Source organism: Bos indicus x Bos taurus, chromosome 11, assembly GCF_003369695.1.
Source record: "Bos indicus x Bos taurus breed Angus x Brahman F1 hybrid chromosome 11, Bos_hybrid_MaternalHap_v2.0, whole genome shotgun sequence".
Classification (NCBI taxonomy): Eukaryota; Metazoa; Chordata; class Mammalia; order Artiodactyla; family Bovidae; genus Bos; species Bos indicus x Bos taurus.
Window position 1 is genome coordinate 66,312,686 of NC_040086.1, and position 16,751 is coordinate 66,329,436.

General features: G+C 42.7%; 1 protein-coding gene across 1 annotated transcript in view; it reads right to left on the minus strand.

Moving 5' to 3' along the window:
- Positions 1–16,195, minus strand: part of PPP3R1 (protein phosphatase 3 regulatory subunit B, alpha) — a 63,893-nt gene extending 47,698 nt beyond the window's left edge. The window contains exon 1 of the mRNA XM_027555662.1: positions 15,682–16,195. Coding sequence (XP_027411463.1) covers positions 15,682–15,684 — 3 coding nt within the window. The 5' untranslated portion in view covers positions 15,685–16,195. The remainder of the gene's footprint in view (positions 1–15,681) is intronic.
- Positions 16,196–16,751: the final 556 nt, after the last annotated feature.

The window sequence follows — 16,751 nt, forward strand, 5'->3', positions numbered from 1 at the left end:
TGGTATCTCTGATATTCTTGATGAGATCTCTAGTATTTCCCATTCTGTTTTTTTCCTCTATTTCTTTGCATGGATCATTGAAAAAGCAAGAGAGTTCCAGAAAAACATCTATTTCTGCTTTATTGATTATGCCAAAGCCTTTGTGTGGATCACAATAAACTGTGGAAAATTCTGAAAGAGATGGGAATACCAGACCACCTGACCTGCCTCTTGAGAAACCTATATGCAGGTCAGGAAGCAACAGTTAGAACTGGATATGGAACAATAGATTGGTTCCAAATAGGAAAAGGAGTACATCAAGGCTATAAATTGTCACCCTGCTTATTTAACTTCTATGCAGAGTACATCATGAGAAATGCTGGGCTGGAGGAAGCACAAGCTGGAATCAAGATTGCCAGGAGAAATATCAATAACCTCAGATATGCAGATGACACCACCCTTATGGCAGAAAGTGAAGAGGAACTAAAAAGCCTCTTGATGAAAGTGAAAGAGGAGAGTGAAAAAGTCGGCTTAAAGCTCAACATTCAGAAAACTAAGATCATGGCATCTGGTCTCATCACTTCATGGCAAATAGATGGGCAAACAGTGGAAACAGTGTCAGACTTTATTTTTCTGGGCTCCAAAATCACTGCAGATGGTGACTGTAGCCATGAAATTAAAAGACACTTACTCCTTGGAAGGAAAGTTATGAGCAATCTAAACAGCATATTAAAAAGCAGAGACATTACTTTGTCAACAAAGGTCCATCTAGTCAAGGCTATGGTTTTTCCAGTGGTCATGTATGGATGTGAGAGTTGGACGTGAGCGCAGAAGAATTGATGCTTTTGAACTGTGGTGTTGGAGAAGACTCTTGACAGTCCCTTGGACTGTAAGGAGATCCAACCAGTCCATCTTAAAGGAGATCAGTCCTGGGTGTTCATTGGTAGGACTGATGCTAAAGCTGAAACTCCAATACTTTGGCCACCTGATGCGAAGAGCTGACTCATTTGAAAAGACCCTGATGCTGGTAAAGATTGAGGGCAGGAGGAGAAGGGGCCGACAGAGGATGAGATGGTTGGATGGCATCACCGACTCAATGCACACGGGTTTGAGTGGACTCTGGACGCTGGTGGTGATGGACAGGGAGGCCTGGCGTGCTGCGGTTCATGGGGTCGCAAAGAGTCGGACACGACTGAGCAACTGAACTGAATTATGAAATCTAGACCTCCCTAGAATGTTACATACTAGTTTTCAGAAGTTTGATTTTTAAAGCTGTGAACAGTACTGTGCACTGTATCAAGCATCCTAGGTGACTTCCTTACCCAATACCCACCAGAACTCTAAATTAAGCAATCCTGAGGCCACTTTACAGATATATATTTCTCCAGTATAGGTCTTCCAATTCTATAGCCGACATACCACATCACAGTATGTCTCATAGTATCAAATAAAATACACTAAAAACAACATAACTGATAAACCATAATGGACAAAGTAAAGAATGTCTGTGAGTATAACTGAGTCCCTGTGCCACACAGCACAGAGGGGTACAACACTGTAAATCAACTATACGTACAAAAAAAAAGCAATACAGTCAACAACAAAATGATTACAGTATTCTTTCAGCACTTAAATAATTACTTGACATTATACAACTCTATTAGATGAGTAATGTGACTAAAATGAATTTTTAGAATGTCCAAAGAGCTGCTATATGTTGTTTAAACTGGGCAAGCAGAGCGACTAGAGAAGTCCAGCACTTTCTAATGGCTCTACTGAAGTACTTACACTGTATTAAAATCTTCCCTCTACACGCCTGGGTCAATTTATGCTGTGAAGTCTTTGGGGCTATATATTTTTTTCCTGTCATCTCTGCACCTACCACTATACTTGACATTTCAACATATGTAGTAGGTGAAGATAGATGTTTGCTAAATTAAGAAATTAAAGACCTAAGAGTCGCAGTTCCTCTTTACCAGTTGTTCTAAGAAAATATTAAGGTAAATCAGTTTAAGTCAACAAAACTAAACATTATTTATAAATTTTGAATGTTATTTATTTGTGAAAAAATGTTCTTACTATTTAACAAATGACATGTAACTGACACTTTACTCAGATATGTAAAAAGAACCTTAAAGAATAAAATAATCCTGTAACTTTTAGAATCAACAGCAGTTTCCACTTTGGTAGCTTTCCAACTGTGCCTAACCCCTTGTGTTTTCTAACTGTTTATTCACAGGACTTTCCAAGACCCCCCCACGGCCCAAGATAGATGTAACTCATTCAGTTGCACCTCTGCTGGCTTCCCAAGTACCTACCTGCCCACCCAGCATTAGCATTTATATTCCAGGAGCATACCACAAAGGCAACTGGCTAAACAGAGATGAATAAAAATGCATCCCCCCGCCCCAGAGATTTCACAGCACTTAAGAGTGAGGCAATGAAACACAATGAAATAGGGGATGTAGTATAATGAAAGTTACTTACAAACGGCCATTAATTACCTTGAGGAGTTGGGAAATGCAACTGGAATAGGATCCTGAAGTTTGCCAGAGAAAGCAAATGAAAGAACACCGCAGATGGAATAAATGTATATACAAAGGCACCAACAGGTGAAAAATGAGGCATTTAAGAACCAAGAAGTTTGACTTGGTTACAGCATAAGCCTGGCTAGAAACAAGGATCAGAACATAAGTGCCATGCAAAAGAGTTTAAATTCTGGAAGACGTGGCACTGACTTTTAAATAAGGTAGTAACACTAGATTTCTTTTTCAGAAGACAAACTCCAGTGGTAGTATGGAAGACAGAATGAAGAACCTAGACGCAAAAAGGGCAAAGAAAGCATCAAACAGGCTACAGAAATAGTCCAGGTAAGAAATAAATGGAACTGCAATGATGCCAGAAGCATAGGGATAAGGTTGATTCAGAAGATATTTTGGGATCTAAATGACAGGATACATTTACTATAACATGATACTTATGTTCCTGAAAAATCTTCATGGTCTAAAAACTACACCTTAAAACAAAGATACAATCAATCACAGTTTAAAAATAACATGGCTTAAGGAAAACAGCTGGAAGCAAGACACTCAAAATCGGGGCAACTCTAACCAGACTACTAACAAAACCAACAAGAATCCTAATAAAAAAATTAACACAGTTAAAGATGTGCTAAATAACTAACAAGCATGGCACTAAAAGTAGGCTCAAAGTACAGGAGTGCTTCCAGAACCTGCCAGACACCAAAACCTGCATATGCTCAAGTTCCGGAGTTCAGCCCTCTGCAGATGCTATTCAACCAACCCCCGCTCTTGCAGTACTGTATTTATTGAAAAAAATTTGCGTGTAAATAGACATACCAAGTTCAAATCCATGTTGTTCAAGGGTCAACTGTAATAGAAAAAAGTGTAAAAGGTATCTGAAGCTAAGTTACAGAAGCAAAGAAAAAACAATGCACAAAAAACTGGGGCATGGAGAAGAAAACAGCAACCCCACTCCAGTATTCCTGCCTGGCAAAGTCCACAGACAGAGGAGTCGGCCAGGCTGGTGGTCCATGGGGGTTACATGACTAAGCAGCGTGTGCATGAGGGTGGAGGGAGTTAGGTTGACAGCAAAAAATTGGTAGAACTAAAAAAACAAAAAAAAACAAAAAAAAACTGAGGGAAAGGAAATGTGCAATAAAATCTTCCAACACAGATAAACTGCAAGTATCAGTCCAGAGGCAGAATGCAGTATATGGACAGAGTATACAGAACTCTTTGCTTAGCACAATGCTGCTTTCAGCTATGTTACTGTATTTTAGATTCAGGGGCCACTACTGATGGCAGGAAGCATTAACATGCTGGGAAAACAGTCCATTTTCCTCTTTATGGATAGTACGTGAGCCAGTCTGGAATGCCCCAGAAGTCCCTCAAGTGAGTGACTGAGTTTCCCATCCCCAAACCACATCAGGTGATGTTCCTGTGTCACGCTTTCTTAGTACAGACCGTAACAGATGACTGCTTAAGACTTAGGTAGCAATGAAAAGTGAAAATGAAAGTCGCTCAGTCGTGTCCTACTCTCTGCGACCCCACAGACTGTACAACCTGCAAGACTCCTCTGTACATGGAATTCTCCAGGCCACAATACTGGAGTGGGTGGGGATCTTCTCAACCTAGGGATCGAACCCAGGCCTCCTGTATCAAAGATGGATTCTTTACCATATGAGCCACCAGGGAAGCCCAAGAACATGGGAATGGGTAGCCTATCCCTTTTCCAGGGGATTTTCCAGACCCAGGAATTGAACCAGGGTCTCCTGCATTGCAGGCAGATTCTTTACCAGCTGGATAAAAGGTATACCAGGTTTCCAGAAAGGAGCAAATGGACAGATACTGTTTCCATTAAGAAAAATTAAGGAATAATGAAGCATAAATATGAAGATAATATAATGAATGGGGTTTTAGTTACATTGAGTTTAAGGTGTTTTACAGACATCCTCATTTAGTATATATCCAGTAAGCAATTATGGACTAGAGAAGAAGAGAATAATGTGGGCCAAAAATATGAATCATCAGTACATAGAAGATGGTGAAACTCTGAGAATAAATAAAGAATTCATGAACTCACTCAATTTACTCACTCAACAAGTATTTACTGAATTCCTATAGTATGTAGGAGCCTAGGCTGGCAGTGATTTCCAGACTCTCTAGGGTCACCTGTCTCTCAGGTGTTTATTCCCACTTTACACACATACTAAACAAGGCCTACAGAGTTTATGGCATTTGTTCAACGTCAAACAACTAGAATTCTCAACTAGAATGTGGCCACCTGATGCAATACTTTGGCCATCTGCTATCAAGATCCAACTCACTAGAAAAGACCCAGATGCTGTGAAAGACTGAAGGCAGAAGAGGGCAACAGAGGACAAGATGGTTGGATGGCATCACCAACTCAACAGACATCAGTTTGAGCAAGCTCCAGGAGATGGTGAAGGACACAGAAGCCTGGCATGCTGCAGTCCATGGGGTCGCAAAGAGTCGGACACGACTGAGCAACTTAACAACTTAGCTAGAAAATGGCAGAACCAGAGTCTACAGTCAAATCTTTTCAACCCCCAATCTCATGTAGATAATTAGAAGATTACTGGCAACATAGTAATTTTCAGTGACATGTAGATGCATAATCGTTCTAGACCAGCACTATCGAATAGGCATTTATGCAATGATGAAAATCTTCTATATCTGCACCAATACTGTAACCACAAGCTACAAGCAGCCACTGGGCACTTAGAGACATTATGACAAAAGAACTGAATTTACAATTTTATTTCATTAAAAATTTTTTAAATAGCCACATGTAGCTAGCAGCTACTGAACTGGACATCACAGATCTAGACTGCAGTAGACTGAAAAAACAAGAAAATGAGCAAATAAAGTAAGTCAAAAGAATGATGGTCAAGAGTGACAGCTAGATACTGAAGGCAGACCTGAAGTATACCTGTACATTCATAAATTCACTATTTGAGAAAGATTATTAAGAGCTAGTTTCTAATTCATGAAATTCTATTTGTTAGGAAAATAGATGCAACATAAGCACACATTAAACCACAGGTTTCCCTTATTACCTATTAGCATTGGTTTTACCTAACATTCTAGTTTTTATTAAAAATTGTGTTACAAGCAAATAACAGTACAGGCTGCAGCATACTGCCTGCCTGTAACACAGGATGCATGTGGTGCTGCACGCAGGAGGATATGAACGAAAACTCACCCTGAAAACTATAGACAGTAAGGAAAAGTTCATAAAAGTGCTAACAGACAGCTCTGATAATGCCAATGGTAACGGTTGGACTCTTTTTGTAGGTAGCTGTGCTTCACACTCTCATCCCTAGGTTTAAAACTGCATACCTAATTCTAAAATACAAGTAAAAACACACAAGTAAAAAAACAATTCTCTGTAATTGTTCACAAAAGTCAAGAGACCTGGCTAGCGCACAGATGAGCTTACTAACGCTCCTGGAATACAAGTCCAAGTGCTATCTTCTTTACAGAAATGCTTCTAGGATGGCAGTGGGGCTACCACATGACCCTGCTGTCGATACTGGTAAGAAAGAGCTTTAACAGAACAGAACAGAACTCTGAGAAAGTAACCTGTAAGAACCTATGACTTGTTGTACCTGTGCTAAATTTTAAAGGATTTCCTATAGAAATCGTCTTAAGTTTTAAACATTTTTTACAGTACACGACTATAAAAACCAAAGACAAATCCAGAAACATTAGTCACATTGCATTTCAAATTTTTATTCCTGCACCAGATCTATACATTAACTTTGTGCTGTGTGTTTCGTCGCTGGGTCATGTCCAACTCTTTGCCATCCCATGGACTGCAGACCACCAGGCTCCTCAGTTCGTGTGGATTCTCCAGGCAAGAATACTGGGGTGGGTTACCATGCCCTCCTCCAGGGGATCTTCCCAACCAAGGGATTGAACCCAGGTCTCCCACACCGCAGGCGGATTCTTTACCGTCTGAGTCACCAGGGAAGCCCATACATTAGCTATAATTACTGTCAACCCAAGACCACAAAGGAGGTTTGGGACTCTAAGGAGAAAACTCAGAAAGGGAGAGAGTGAAGATGGACTGCTAAATAAACAGTTTATTTGGAAGGGTAAAAGAGGAAGACATTTAACTTGGCAAGCCTGAAATAAAATGAAAGCTTTCTCCACTACACTTTGAAGATCATTTTCTCTTTTTAATTTAGAAAATGGCTATCAATGTTGTTAACACTTAATAAGATGCTAAGTGGGAAAAATAAATACAAAAAATGTTCTAGTGAAATATTATTTTCCCTAAGAGTAATTTTTATAAGAATACTGTCATAGTTCATGCTGAAGTACCAATCTCAACCATTACGAAATTGCTACCTAACTTAAAGTATGCTGAATTGTTTTGGCTCAATGTTTACATCTCAAATATCACTAAAAACCTTGGAATAAAACTGATTATAATGAGTAAACTAGAGCATGGCATCATTAAAAATCTCTTTAAGTCTCACCTTAGTAAGAGCTAAATTACAAAAAAAAATTAATAAATCCACACACTGGCATAGCTTTAAGAAAGGGACATACACACACAAACACCTTCTAAGAATATACAAGAAACTTAACAATGATCAACACAAGAAGAAGGAATGACCAGGAAAGATTTATTTTCCACTTCATAACTTTCAGTATGGTTTTATGTTTTAAGTAAATGTATTAATAGTGTGTTTAGAACTTTAAAAATGTCTTAAGACTATAATCTACAACTAGATGTTCCCCTTATCACAAAATCTAAAATCAGAAAATAGTTCCTCTTAGAACCAGGTAATTTGATTAGAAGTTACTAACACAAAAACTGACAATAAAGCCCCTGTTTCCTACATGAACTTTCTAGATCTTGGATCCATCTATTATTTAATATTTACCTAATACCCTGTTAACCACCTATCAAATCTTTCAAAATCGAAATTATAATTGTGTCCCTACTCCTCATCCTCAATCCACCCAATTCACCTCAGCATCAGTCTCAACTTCAGCAGAAGATCTTGCCTCATACTATCTCCAGTTGGTGAGATGATTTGGGGGTCACCTGGTTTGAACTCCATTATTAAAACATACCTGTCGTCATGACATACTCGCCTCATCTTCTTTTCTTTCCCTCTCTTTCCATGTCCCTCTTTTCCTTTTATCCATCTTTTTTTCCTACCACTTCTTGGGCTCATTCCATTCAGTTCAGTTCAGTCACTCAGTCGTGTCCAGCTCTTTGCAACCCCATGAACCGCAGCACGCCAGGCCTCCCTGTCCATCACCAACTCCTGGAGTTCACCCAAACTCATGTCCATTGAGTCAGTGATGCCATCCAACCATCTCATCCTCTGTCGTCCCCTTCTCCTCCTGCCCTCAATCTTTCCCAGCATCAGGGTCTTTTCCAATGAGTCAGCTCTTCACATCAGGTGGCCAAAGTACTGGAGTTTCAGCTTCAACATCAGTCCTTCCAATGAACACCCAGGACTGATCTCCTTTAGGGTGGACTGGTTGGCTCTCATTCCATTAATCATCCTTCTTCTCACAGTTCCCTCTCCTGGCTTTCTTTTAACTCGAAGGAACTATCAAGTATTACCCCAACTCTAAACCACTCAAGGTAACCTTTCTTTGTCCATTTTCCATTAATGGCTCAAAAAGTGAACTGACACTCACTGCCTCAACTCTGTCATCAGGATTTACTCCTTTATTCCACTTATTCATCCACATATTCCTTCTTCAAACACTACTTAATCTCTATCATATATCAAGCATTTGGACTATTAACAATGAAAAGACAAAGACAAGGCCTCTGCATTCTCAGTTTACATTCCTTTGCAATCTTATTTTCATTACCTGGGCTTAACAGAACTTACTGTCTTAAAGATTATAACTTCTATAATAGTTTTCATTTTTAGCTCCCTCTCTCCCATGTTAATGGATGAGAAAAATCTCTCTTACTGCCTAAGGAGACTTATATTCCCTCCTACCTCCCTGGGGCCCTCAAAATACTAAGAATTCCAACTTTTCCCTTTGAATCTTTAACTGCTCCTTCTTTCCTGGTTCATTCCCTTAACCCTAAAAATAAATTCTTCCTCAAACCTAAAGTTTCTAACTTTCATCATTTCTCCATAAATCAAGCATTAAATAAGTCTATTCTCAATCTCATTTATTCCTCAACTCACAGCATCCTAGTTTTCCCTGCCACCAGTACAAAATGTTGTTCTTCTCTAGTACTATTGCCAAAGTCACCAGAACTTGCCGGCTCCCTCCAAAAGACCCTTCTCAGTTCTCCTCTTTCCTGATCTCTGCAAAATCTACACACTGCTGACTCCTTCAAATGTGACATCAATACTCTCATTCTCCAGCTATCTCTCTGGCTTATTTATTCTCAGACAACATTCACAGGTTCACCTGCTATTAAATGCAGGGTTCTTTAGGGTCTGCCCTCATCGTTTATTATATTCTTTCTCTGTAGGATTAGGCTGCCCTGGTGGCTCAGTGGTGAAAAATCTGCCTGCCAATGTGGGAGATCCAGGTTCAATCCCTGGGTCGGGAAGAGCCCCTGGAGAAGAAAATGGGAATCCACTCCAGTATTCTTGCACGGGAAATCCCATGGACAGAGGAGTCTGGCGGGCTGCAGTTCATGGGGTCATAAAGAGTCAGACGCAACTTAGCGACTAAACAAACAAAAAGATCTATAGGCTATCATTCAGTTTCATGACTTCAACTGCTACCTAAAACAAATACAAACAACACTCAAATCTTTAATAAAAGCCCAATTCTCTTCTACATCCCAATATAACCAATTATCTGTTAGCCATATCCACCCAGGTGACCCATGACTACTTTAAATTCACTGTGTCCAAAGTAGAAATCATCATCATTCCTCCCAAACTCCTTCTGTTTCTCCTAGACAGAGAATGCACATTTCTAACAAGGTCCCAAATGATGTCCAGGCTGCTAGTTCAGGATCCTTATTTTGAGAATCACTGCTCACACATATGCTACCTCTTTCTGCCTCCAGGCTGTCAAGTTCATTCTGCTATCTCCTACGCCATGGTATCTATGCAGCAGGTACTGTTAATATTTCACAGCACTCTATTCTACTGAACTTAGAATCCTGCAACACAGCATTCTAAGCATTATTTACCAAACGATAAGAGAAGACTAGAGATGAAACAATGGTCATTATAGCAAATCGGAAGTTTCTTTAGTATGCAATAGCATTCTAGTATATCCTTAGAAACAAATCTTAATCAAGTACACAGAGGCTTGATAAACACCACACAGTGGCTGGCACTATTATCTATCCAATCACCCAAGCCAGAAGCCCCAGCAGGATTCACCCCTGTCCTTCCCCAGAAACTAAGACACCAAGTCATACCTTCTATCCTCTAAACGTGTCTCACACCTGGTCTCGTCCCTCCATCTGCACTGTTACTACATTCTTTGAGGTCCTTATTTCTCACATGACTGCAGTAACTTTTTAACTGGTCACCATGTCCACTTTCATCTTTCCTATTTTACCCCCAGACCATCAGATTCATCTTTCTAAAAACACGAATGAGACAATGTTATTCTCCTACTTAAAAACAATAGCTTCCACAGGCTTTAAGAAAAAAAAAAAAAAAACTTAACTCCTGCATGTGTTAAGCAAACCCTTCTATAATCCTGCCTCCAGCTACCTGACCACCCTCTCTCTCCATGCCACCCTAACCAACCCCTTACCTACCAGCCATGCTGAACTTCAGGCCTGGATATTCATACTTCAGTGTCTTTAACCGTAAAGTTTTCTACCTAGAGTGCCTTTTCCACTGGCTAAATGTTCATTCTTAAGACTCAGCTCAGGCACCATCTCTTTTAGGAAGCTTTCTTTGAGTGACATTTATCTCTCCACTCAATCCCCAATAGTTTGGATTACACCTCTTCCCATGTTTAGTCTTGGCTTGTTCACCCAGTTGATCAAGTTCCTGAAACTACAATTATGCCTTCTGTTTATATAGTCAATTTTAGGAATATTAACAGATACTCAGCTAAAAGTCAAATAAATACATTCCAAGTTGTTCTCTGATTCCTCTGCCTTTTCTAAACCCAGCTTGCACATCTGGAAGTTCTTGATTCAAGTACTGCTGAGGCCTAACTTGAAGGATTTTGAACATAACCTTACCAGCATGGGAAGTGAGCGCAATTGTCTGGTAGTCTGAACATTCTGTAGCACTGCTCTTCTTTAGAACTGGGATGAAAACTGACTTTTTCCAGTCCTGTGGCCACTGGCGGGTTTTCCAAATTTGCTGAGATATAGAGTGCAGCACTTTTAACACCATCATCTTTAATATTTTAAATAGCTCAGCTAGAATTCCATCACTTCCACTAGCATTATTGGTAGTAGTGCTTCATAAGGCCCACTTGACTTCAAGCTCCAGTCCTTCATTGGAAGGACTGATGCTGAAGCTGAAGCTCTAATACTTTGGCTACTTGATGCCAAGAGCCGACTCACTGGATAAGACCCTGATGCTGGGAAAGGTTGAAGGCAGGAGCAGGGCATGACAAAGGATAAGATGATTGTATGGCATCATGGATTCAATGGGCATGAACTTGGGTGAACTCCTGGAGACGGTGAGGGACAAAGAGGCCTGGCATGCTAAAGTCCATGGGGTGGCAAAGAGTCAGACACAACTGAGAGACTGAACAACAACACTGCTCTCTAAATTGTTGTTAAGTCATGTTCAACTCTTCTGTGACCCCATGGACTATAGCCCACCAGGCTCCTCTGTCCATGAGATTTCCCAGGCAAGAATACTGGAGTGGGTTGCCAATTCCTTCTCCAGGGGATCTTCTCAACCCAGGGATTGAACCCTTATCTCCTGCATTGGCAGGCAGATTCTTTACCACTGAACCATTCTCTAAATGGTGGCTCTCAAAATTTAGCATAGATCAGAATTACCCAGAAGGCAATATAAATCTAGACTGCTTGGCCCCACCCCGGAGTTCCCGATTCAGCTGGTTCAGCGTGGGACCTAACAACTTTCCAGATGATGCTGACACAGCTAATACAGGAATCACATCTTGAGTGTCAGTGCTCCAAATATATGCAGTCTCTTCCTCACTCCAGAATTTAAAGTCTTTCCCCAGCTGCATCCATCTCTGCCTACTGCAACCCGAATAATCTTTTTAGACCCAGCCCAACTGTCATCTCCTTCATAAAATGTTCCCTAATCCCACAGAAACTGATCTTGCTCTTTCCTTTATTTGTATCCAGCCTTGCGTACATTATTCATATGGTAATGAATGCTAATTTTTTTCCCATACCTATTGGCAGTTGTCTTCCATTCTCCATTTAAACGAAAGAAGGAAACCTGCCTTAATCATTTTAATGTTCTCTACAACCTAGCACAGTAACCAGTGAAGAGCAAATGAAATCTACAAGCATTTGTTGATGTGATGAATCCCTGCTGACTGCCCAGACTCTGAGCCCACAGTCTGAGTCGCTTAATCCTCCTGGCCCAAGCTGACTTCTTACACTGCTCTGTACTTTTTGCTTGCCTGACTACCTATGACAGATGCCTGATCCTCCCACACTTATCTGTCCCTCTTATTGCTTACTGACCCTTAGTCAGCTTCTTTACCTTGTACTCTGAACCTTTTTATTTTTTTAAACAACTATGGGACACAGTAAGTGGAGAAATTTTCTCTTTATGATTGTTTTCAATTTTAATTCTGCTGGTCATAAGGCAGGTTGCTTGCCTTTTTTTTTTTTTAAAGTGGCCTTTCTTGGTCAGAGAATCCAAACTAAAATATCCTGTGTACAACCCCAACTGCAGGTATTGCAAACACCAATAAATATGCTTCGGGCTCTCATCACAGATAGTGGAGATAATTTTAATAAAAAGTTTAGAAAACACAAAAATATAAAAGGTCACTTATGAAATTTAAGGTTGCCCTAAGAAACAAAATTGAAAAGAATAGCTAATTATTTATACAGTATGTTCATATATGTATCCAAAACTAAATCTGTATTACCTATCTCAACCAAAAACCTAGTCATATTTCTGAATTACTCTAAGAACATAGTAAAAACCACCTCTGATAAATGAAAAGTTAACTAGTGCCCTTACAAAGTTTACTCCTTCAAAACATATTCAGAGACTGTTTTCAATTACACCCATCTAAACAAGCAGAGTCGGACGCGACTGAGCAACTTTCACTCACTCAAACAAGCATTCTACTTCATTATTTTATTCTTATTCTATCTACCTCAGCATGTCAGTAACACTGAAGTACTCTATCTAAAACTATACATACCTACCTAAAGAAAAAATTGTGATGACATTCAGTTATTTCAATAAACAAACATTCATTTATGTAATCACAGAAAACTGATCATTAATGATTCAAGAAAAATTCTTAGGAGCTCAGTACTCACTATTTTATATGGGAGACATGCATAATTTTCAGCCCACTTGCTCAACATTTTAAGACTCAAACAAAGATAATGAAGAGAGGGAAAGATACAACAGGCAAAAAAGAAGTTGGCTACTTTTAAGGTAGCAACTAAAATTAATACCTGTCAAAAGAGCCTTGATCGGTTCATTTCAATCTCTAAGCCTCTGTGCTTTCCCCTTACTTAAATTAATCACTAACTCACAAATTAAAATCTATTAACAAAAATCTAAGGATGTCCATGATACGCAGGAGGAATTACAAAGATTTTGCAAAGACAGTTAAAGTTTTCAGAATTACATGATCAATTAACAAGAAAATGAACCAGATCATTCCCAACTCCTATTTATTTGTTAATCAATACTCCATAAGGCACAATTGAGGTACAGGCTTGACACGTTCGAACCAGCGCTATACTCAGAGGACCAACACAGTCCTCAAAGTCGAGGCGCCACTGTCATGACAAATTATGCCCTGAAATGGTATTGAGAGGACGGCAGAAAAAAGAGCCAAGAGCGAACCAGAAAATAAATACTAAAAAGGAAACTGGAAAGAAGAGGGAAATAATGACCTGGAAGAAAAAAATATCCTATGGGAAGTTGAAAATATTTTTCAAAGATAAAGAAACACTAACTTTCAAGAAGATACATTTAAAAGCTAAAAGAGGATTTCCAAAATTCTGACTGTAGTTCAAGAAAAAAAAAAGGGGGGGGGGGTGGGGAGAGGGGAGAGGATGCACCACAGAGGGGAAAAGAACTATTTGGAAGTCAGATCATTCTCCTATACACTACATAAACAAGACTAGGTCTTTGTTCCTCAAAACGTATCCTTTATAAATCCAGGTTAAAAAAACACTGGACAAAGATCTTCAAGATCTGGACCCTCGGGTAAAATACGTCTATAAGGAAGCTGTATTAAAGCACTAAAACACAACTCATAACTCCAAAAGATTATGCCAAAAAAAAAAAAAGACTGTACTATGAATGGCTCTGATATAACTTGTTTTTGTAGCACTCTGGAAAAACCTAAGTTTTGACTTTTGAAGGCCAAAATCGTCTCGAAGCTGCCTCCCAAGTTGGCAAGGAAAAACCTCCTCCACATATCAAAATCACTAATCATTTCTTAAGTCTGCTCCTAATCTGAATTTTAAGGACACTAATAGGTGCACTTGGGGCTTCCCAGATGGCTCAGTGGTTTAAAAAAAAAAAAAAAAAAAATCCGCCTGCCAATGCAGAAGACGAGGGTTCGATCCCTAGGTTGGGAAGATTCTCCTGGCAAAGGGAATGGCAACCCCACTCCAGTATCCTTGCCCTGAAAAATCCCATGAACAGAGGAGCCTGGTGGGCTACAATCCATGAGGTCGCAGAGTCCGACACGACTGAGCACATACACAGTAGGTGCATTTAATAATTTGTTCTATTTTTTAAATAAAAGCTGACTTACTTGACTACGGTCACTTTCTACCCCCACAATCACACTAAACTGATCTCGAGTTGCACGCAGTCCACAGAATTTCTCTCTTCACTCACCCACCACGCTATTTTGAAATACTTAAATTCTACATACAAGGTGAAATACAATACAATTAAAAGCTGCAAGACATTACTCAACGCCTAGCAATCAGTCGGAATAATCTTCGGACAACTGTTCAAAAACTTTTAGAAATAGCCTAACGACCAAATCACCTGTTCGGATATCTGATCTAGATGAAAAAGCACTGCAAACTTTTTCTACTCTGCATGCAATTCTTGATTACAAAGAGAAAACTCCACGGGCTAGCCGGAGCTAGAGAACCGGTAGGGTAACAGGCTAAAAGGGCGTCGGTGATTTCTTGGCTACAGTGACAGAGGCGGGAGACACACCCCTAGCGTCGGTCGGAAACACTACAGCAGTGAGTTCTACCTAGGGATTAATGTGAGGGTAAGGAAAGACAAATTTAAATCGCCATGATTCAAAAACAACCACCGGAGAGACTTACGAAGGTAACAAAGAAAACGAGAAACCCTTGGCAGTCAGTAAGCACTAAAAACAAGTATCCCCGTTTATCACAGTCCGAGCTACACTGGGCTCATGAATCTACACCTTGGACCTTTCCGGTTCGCCACTGCAGAGAAAAAACCAGCAGCGAAGAAGGAAAAAAAAAAAAAAAAAAGCCTCGTAAGGTTGCAAACGGCAGTGAAATAAACACTAATGGGAGAAGGGGGAAGTAAGTGGCAAGATTCCTGCCAAGACTCGCTGCTTCAAAATAGAGTGGGAGTGGGAGAGAGCGCGGCCCTGGAGAGAAAGTGGGTCTTATATAAAGAGCCATTCGCCACCTATGATTGCCGTAGGATTCCGAAATCTCCCCGAACTTGAGAGAGTGAGTCTGAAGCTGAGAGGGGGGCTCCACGTGGAGGAGGGTCCGGAGAGAGGGAAAGCGGGCCGATCTGGGGACAGTCCCGGGCGGACGGCCGGGGTGGCTGGGGGTCGAGGCCCCGGCGGAATCCCAGGGGCAAGGGGGGGAGGGGGCGGAGGGGCGCCCCGCGGAGGCCCGGGGGCGGGCGCGGGGGCCCCACCGGGCTGTCAATCTGCCGCCCGTCGCCCCCGGGCCGCTGGGGCTTTCTCGGGTCTCTCGAATTTTCCACCGGGGGAAGCCGCCCGGGGGAGTCGGGGCTCGCCCCCGCCCCTGCCCCTGGAAGCGGCGGGCGGGGAGCGATGGTGCGTGGGGAAGCCGAGAGCTCACCATTTTGCTTGGCGGTCGGCGGCTCGCTCGCACAGAGAAGAGTGTCGGCGCTCTGACGGTCTCCCGCAGGAAGCAGCGGCGGCGGCAGTGGCGGCGGCGGCCCAGCTACGCTCGGCTGGGGCGGCTGCGGCCCTCGGGACGCCCGCGGGGGAAGGGGGGGTGCAGGCTGGGGGAGGGCAAGCGGCGCCGCGGGGAGCGCGCCGGCCGGGGTGACTGGACACGCGGGAGCTGGCGGGGAGAAGAGAAATTAAGGTCGAGATTCAGAGACGGAGAGCGCGGGAGGAGACTCGGCGAGAAGTGGAGACAGAGCAGGGAGGGAGGCGGGGGAGAAGGGGGCCAAGCGGCTCGGGGGCTGCAGCCTCGCACTCGTGCTCGCGCCCGCACCAGAGCCGTGACGGACTCACTGCAGTGGCTCGCACTGACCCGCAACCTCAAGGCACGAAAAAGGGGGAGGGCAGGAGAGGGAGGGGAAAGCGGAGCGCAGCGGCGCGCGGGGCGGAGGGCGGGGGCGCGCGCGGAGCCGGCGGCGGGGGCGGGGCTTCCGCGAGCGCCGCACATCCGGGAACCCGCGCACCCGCTCGGCGGCGGCCGCGCGGCGCTCTGTCGAGCTCTGGTTGGGGAGCGCGGAGCGCGCCGGCCGCCGCTGCGTGCAAGGCGGGGGGAGCGCGGGGGCGGGGGCGCGGACGTTAGTGACGTCGCGTGGTGGAGCCCTTCCTGTCATGTGGCTGGAGGCGGGCGGGGTGGAGGGTTGAAGAGGGGGAGGCTGAGCCGAGAGAGGGAAACGAGGAAATACGAGGGTTCCCTGTGAGGGAGGAAGTGCGAGGGGTGCGTGAGCCTGGGCAGAGGGAGCCTTGGGCCCGGGAGTGAAAACTCGTAGGAGAGGAGAAACAGATGAGCGGCCTTATCTGAGTCGGAACACCCAGACTCTTCACCAAAAAGAGGCCAACCCCAGCCCTGGGGCTAGAGGGAATCAGTTTGCGCCTGAAGACAGGTATCTTTGCATCAGTGTGATGGCTTGGATGCCCTACAGAATGCATGTCGCATCTAGACACTTGTCACCCAGGTGCAGC